General features: G+C 44.2%; 1 protein-coding gene across 1 annotated transcript; it reads left to right on the plus strand.

The window, feature by feature from the left end:
* Window positions 1-5,244: 5,244 nt before the first annotated feature.
* LOC307111301 (olfactory receptor 1J4-like) lies at window positions 5,245-6,286 on the plus strand (the record flags this gene model as incomplete). Its single annotated transcript, XM_079791085.1, has 1 exon — window positions 5,245-6,286. Exon 1 carries the CDS (start codon window positions 5,309-5,311, stop codon window positions 6,284-6,286), a length of 978 nt encoding a protein of 325 aa, XP_079647211.1. The 5' UTR covers window positions 5,245-5,308.
* Between the last annotated feature and the right edge of the window lie 212 nt (window positions 6,287-6,498).

Genomic DNA, 6,498 nt, shown 5'->3' on the forward strand with positions numbered 1-6,498 from the left:
GCAGGAGCCTCTCCTGCCTCCTCGGCAGCTGGCAGCGCTAAGAATGTCCGACTGCCCGGGGCCCTGATCCTGGTGCCAGAGGGAAGCCAGTGCCAGCAGCCAGGGTAAGGAAGGCCTACTCTTGCACGAATTTCATACATCAGGCTTCTAGTACATAAATAAAAAACTAATGAGTGTGGGAAAAGAGTAATTTTCTTCTTATAGGAGAGTACAAATAATAAATCTGGAAGAAATAATCCTATATAATAAAAGCATAGTATGCAAATTGTCTCCTAGACCAAATGTTTGTCCAAGAGTTCAACCAGGGGGTGGGGCCAGCCAGGGGAAGGAAGGGAAGCCCTGGCCAGCGGCGGCAGCAGCAAGCAATGGGGACGGGAGGGAGGCCCCAGCCGGTGGCAGTGGCAGTGGCAGCAAGCATTTGGGGGAAAGGAGGGAGTACTAGGCTGGCAGCTGGCAGCCGCTAGGGACCCTACCAGTGCACACATTTCATGCATGGGCCTCCAGAGGAATTATAATATCACAATTTGACAACAACATTTGCAATAATTTTCTAATATAAGAATCACCAATGGATGTCAAATATAATGAGTTGAAATTTTAGTAAAGAAAATGTTATGTTTGTGTAGTATCAAAGTATCTACCAAAATGATATCTATTAATTACAAGGTTAGAATAGTAACTTAAAAAAATAGTAACTTTCCAGTAGATAACCTGGCAGACACTACATTAGCCAATTATTGGTTAGGGCAAAAGTATGTTTAGAGAGATGGAGAAATGTGTTTGTTTTTCTCTGTGTGTATGCTACCATGAAAAATAATACAATAATAATAAATAACAATCTCTCTATATATAAACAGGTAATATGCAAATTAGCTGGGCGGCACAACTGGCTCAGGAGGAGGCTGCATCATGACCACTCAGGAGGAGCTGTGCAGGCAGATGGGCAGGAGGGGACTGCATGCCACCCCCAGCCCCAGCGGACACACACCAGGGGTGGGGGCATGCTCCAAGCGGCCTCCCCCTGCATGTCTCACTTAGTGTGTTACTTATGATTTGCATGTGTGTACACAAGTGTTTTTGAGCAGACATACACCAGGGGTGGGAGCGTGCTCAGAGCGACCACGGCGTGGCTCGGAGCACGCCCCTGGGGGTGGCGGCAGCAGCCAGAGAGAAGAAGCCCCAGTCCCAGATGCCTGGCGGTGGCAGGAGCACAGCAGCCCGGGTCCGGGTTTGTGACACCAGCAGCCAGAGTGAGGCAGCCCGGGACCCGGGTGCCTGGCAGCAGCTGGAGCAAAGCAGCCCAGGTCCTGGGTGCCGGAGGGAAGCCGGTGCCTTCAGCCAGGGGAAAGAAGGCCTTTTCTTGCATGAATCTTTGTGCATCAGGCCTCTACTATGTGAATAAACTCTGTGTTTTGCGTACTCACAACTGGAAACTTACTTTTTTTCAACCTTATATGGCATTTTACAATTTTTCTCTATGTTTAAAATCATTTAAAATATTAAGTTGAAAAATCCTTTGTCCCAGCTGGAATAATGCCCAAGAAGAAAGGCATCAGGGCATCACTAGAATCAGGGACACTGTCTCCTAGGACTCCAGTCCCTCTGGCTCTTGGACCCACAACTCCCCAACGGGCAGTCAGAAATTAGCCAGAAACTTGTGGACTTGGACTTGGTTGCAGTCTCTCATTAATAATTAAGTGTTATCATTGGATTCATTTCTCTAGAGCTGGTTAAGGGGGAAAAAAGTCTGTGGAAGTGCCAAGTCTCCATATATTTCTTCTGTGTGTCTGGATGTAAAGTCTCCAGAAGAAAACCTGATGAGCTGGGCAACAGTCTGGAGCAGAAGGTGTCTGAACTCACAATGATGAGCCCAGGTAAGAGGAGCTGGAAATCTGCACTTGGCTATGGATCTGCCTGTGTGCTAGTGGGTTCATGTATGAGACTCTGTGTCCATGACTGTGAGGGTGCATGTACTGTGTATGCTTGTCTACGTGCTATTTAATAGTTGTGTGTGTGTGTGTGTGTGTGCGCGCGCGCTATGTATGTGAACCATAGTCCCATTTTAGCACAGGTAGTACAAGTTATCACCTCCAGGCGTGTGATTAGGGACTCCTGATTCATGTCTCTGATCATACTATTGTCTCTGCTGCTGGACAGGAAGATGCCCACCTCACCAGGAACCAAGGTCAGGTCAGAGAGGGCTCAAACCTCTGCTTAGCAATGTGGGCTGCTATGTCTGTGGGTGAGACACTCATGTTTATTGCACGAAGGTGTGCTGTTGGGTTTTCTCTGTGTATGTGACCATGTGTGTGTGACCCCGTGCATGGGGTGTTGGGGTATTTTAATGATGGTGCCTGTGATTAAACAGGCTTAACTGTTCCATGTTGACTGCCCTCCCCAGGAAAGGGATGATCAGAAGTGGGGAAGCATGTCTCTCATTAATAGGAGTGTGTGTGCTGCTTGCTGTAGTGAGTGTGGCTAGGTGAGCATATGTGTCATTGGTGTGTGTTTCTTGTGAGATTTTTGAATTGTTTGTGGTCTTGTGTGTTTTTGGTGCGTGTGTGTAGTGTTTGAGTTATATATATATGGTGAGTTGAGTCTTTACCAGGTTGTCATGAGTCAGATGTGTTAGTGTGTTTGTGGGTGAATGGAACATCGTTGAGTGTTGTGCATTTCTTACTTAGTATGTTACTTATGACTGAACCACAGATAGGCTATATTTCCCTTAGGATGGGGATATGGGCATTGGTGACTGGAATGCTCAAATCAGGTGTGTGTGTGTGTGTGGTGTGCATCTCTGTATGTGATCTGCATTCAGGACCTCAAGAATTTTCTTAAGTGTCCTCCTTCTGGAGCACCATTAGCTGAGATAACCACACTCAAAGCTTCTCCTTGCTTCTTTTTAAAAATATATATTTTTATTGATTTCAGAGAGGGAGAGGGAGAGAGAGATTGAAACATCAATGATAAGAATCAGCTTCCTCCTGCATGTCCCCGACTGGGGATCAAGCCCACAACCCAAGCATGTGCCTTTGACCAGAATCGAACCTGGGACCCTTCAGTCCCCAGGACAACGCTCTATCCACTGAGCAAAATCAGCCAGGTCTCTCCTTGATTCTATAAAACAAATGTGTTCTCATTTCCATGTACCCAATTGACTGATCAGAATTTTACAACCTCTTCTTTACTTTATTAAACATCAAAGCAAAATAAACTCTAGGTATCATGCTGTGTGAGTTAAAGGGCAGAATCACCACCATATAGCAGTGAGACCTTGGGAAAGTTACATAATTTTTTTTAATCCTCACTGGAGGATATTTTTTTCCTTTGATTTTAGAGAGAGTGAAAGAGAGAGAGATAGAGAGAAATAGCAATATGAGAGAAACATATCAATTGATTGCCTCCTGCATGCACCTCGATCAGGGCTCAGACCGGGAAGCATCCTGCAACCAGGGTACCTGGCCTTGACCAGAATTGAACCAGGGACCCTTCAGTATGCAAGCCAATGCTCTACCACTGAGCCAAACCAGCTAGGGCAACTTACATAAATTTTTGGCCTCAGTTTCCTTGTTTCTGTGACTCTTACAGAGATTCTCAGTAAATATTTATTGTATAAATAAAGTTAATGTACTTGAAAATTTATTATCAGTTGGAAAGAATATAAATATGAAGAAAAGAAATTACCTTTGCCGAAACCGGTTTGGCTCAGTGGATGGAGCATCGGTCTGCGGACTGAAAGGGCCCAGGATCGATTCCGGTCAAGGGCATGTACCTTGGTTTGCGGGCACATCCCCCGTACTGGGTGTGCAAGAGGCAGCTGGTCGATGTTTCTCTCTCATCGATGTTTCTAGCTCTCTGTCCCTCTCCCTTCCTCTCTGTAAAAAATCAATAAAATATATCTTTAAAAAATAAAAAAGAAATTACCTTGGAAGAGGACCAAGAATTTTGGACAACTTTTGGTCCTCATAGCTATAAAATAATACGTTTTTCTTGACTCCCTTAAGCAAGAAAAGGGAAGTTTCCATGTGTAATGGTTACTGATCACAAAGATATATTAGATGGAACCCGAAGAATTAGCTAATACCTGGAAATATTTAATAAAGAGAAAATGATAATACATATATATCCATTTATAAACATTACATATCACATATATTAGGATTCAGATATACACACAAGTATATATGTGCCCTTCTGTCCCCTAATGTATAGTGTGACAACAGAATTTGTGTCATTTCTATTTCTTTAAAGCTAAAATAGGTAAAAGAAAACAAATTCTTAGTACAGCTGTAAAGAGGTTATAAAATCTGGGAATGTGTCCAGCTGCATTGGTTCAGTGGTTGAGCACTGACCTATGAACCATGAGGTAACAGTTTAATTCCCTGTGAGGGCACATGCCTGACTTATGGGCTTGATCCCCAGTAGGGGAGGGTGGGGCGTATGGAGGAGGCAGATGATCAATGATTATCATCATTGATGTTTCCATCTCCCTCCCTCTCCCTACTTCCATGAAATCAATAAATATATATATATATATATATATATATTTTAAAATTGGAGAATGTAATATTGCTGAGTGGATTTAATTAGGAAAGATAAGGTGAGGTCTCTAGCCGAGTACCCAAATGTTCAACAAAAAGCTCAGCATGATTATGAAATATAGTTTGTGTACTATTCTCTTTTGGATCTATTCTGGCATCAAGTGGTTTTCAATGGCCAACCATTTCTAGACTGTCCTTGGATTCACATTAGCTGTGGGTTAATGGGACCCGGCAGGTTCACAGGAGGAGTGTGATTATATTCTAAACTCCCACCCAGCATTGGAGTCTAACGTTACTTTCAGGCAGAAACAACTGACACCACTTTGCAGGGGCTCATCTTTTGTTTCTGCCACAGTGAATTATTATGGTTTGGCTCTGGGCTGGTGTAGAAATGATCCCTCCATGCTCATCAAGATCTAATCTCATAGGAGTGGGGACCTTGCTTTTTTGTTTACTGCTGCACTTCAGTCCTTAGAAGAGGTCCTGACACAGACTTGATGTTAAAAGTAATGGTTGATTAAAACAGCAAATCCCCTCCAGCTTCTGTGTGCTGATGTCTTGTTAACTACAACATGGGGATTAATGTATTCCTGGAACCAGACTGCAATAGAGGGAAGATGTATACACCCACAGGTGGAATTATTATGAAAGTATTTTAAGGTGACGTTCCTAGAGAGTAACAGTATAAGATGTGATGGTTCTGGCCATCCTATCCAGGCTCCTGAGATTCCTACACTTTCTTCTTCCCCAGCAGAGAGAAGAGCAGCATGAGGCCTGAGAACCAGAGCAGCGTGTCCCAGTTCCTCCTCCTGGGGCTCCCCATCCCGCCAGGGCAGCAGGGCGTGTTCTTCACCCTGTTCCTGGGCATGTACCTGACCACGGTGCTGGGCAACCTGCTCATCATCCTGCTCATCAGGCTGGACTCTCGCCTGCACACGCCCATGTACTTCTTCCTCAGCCACTTGGCCTTCTCTGACATTTCTCTCTCATCTGTCACTGTCCCTAAGATGCTCATGAACACCCAGACTCAGCAACAATCCATCTCCTATGAGGGATGCATTTCTCAGTTGTATTTTTTCATACTTTTTGGTTGTCTTGACAACTTCCTTCTGGCTGTGATGGCATATGACAGGTACGTGGCCATCTGTCACCCTCTGCACTATTCCACAATCATGAGTCAGGCACTGTGCACATTGCTGGTGGCTGGCTCCTGGATGGTTGCCTGTGTCCATGCTCTAATTCATACCCTCCTCTTGGTCCGACTGTCCTTCTGTGCTGACAATACCATCACCCACTTCTTCTGTGACCTCACTGTGCTTCTGAAGCTGAGCTGCTCAGACATCTCCCTCAATAATCTGGTCATCTTCACCGAAGGAGGAATACTTTATTTTCTGCCATTGAGCATTGTTTTGGGCTCATACATCCATATAGGAACCATCATCCTGAGGGCACCCTCCACTAAAAGACTCTCTAAAGCCTTTTCAACCTGTGTCTCCCATCTCTCTGTGGTGTCTTTGTACTATGGGACACTTGCTGGTGTTTACTTTTTTTCCTCATCTTGGGGTTCCAAGGACATAATTGCTTCTGTCATGTATACAGTAGTTACCCCCATGCTGAACCCCTTCATCTACAGCCTGAGGAGCAGAGATATAAAACAGGCCCTAGAGATGTGTATGAATAGAATTAGCTTTTTAAAATGGCAATCACTAGATTCTCTTGTTGCAGTCAGGAGCACAAGGAGATAGAACTAAAATTATTTAAGCTTGTCATCTCCATAAAACATTAATAGAATATACATTGTCACATATAAGTGTTGTTAATATGTCAACTAGGTCATATTTGCTACTTGGATTGTTAATAATTCATTATTATTTTGCACTTATCCATCGTCTCTTATGAAATACTAGAGGCCTGGTGCACAAAAATTCGTGAACTAGGGTGGGAGTCACTTGGCCTG

The sequence above is a fragment of the Cnephaeus nilssonii genome, assembly GCF_951640355.1.
Source record: "Cnephaeus nilssonii genome assembly, chromosome: 14".
NCBI lineage: Eukaryota > Metazoa > Chordata > Mammalia > Chiroptera > Vespertilionidae > Cnephaeus > Cnephaeus nilssonii.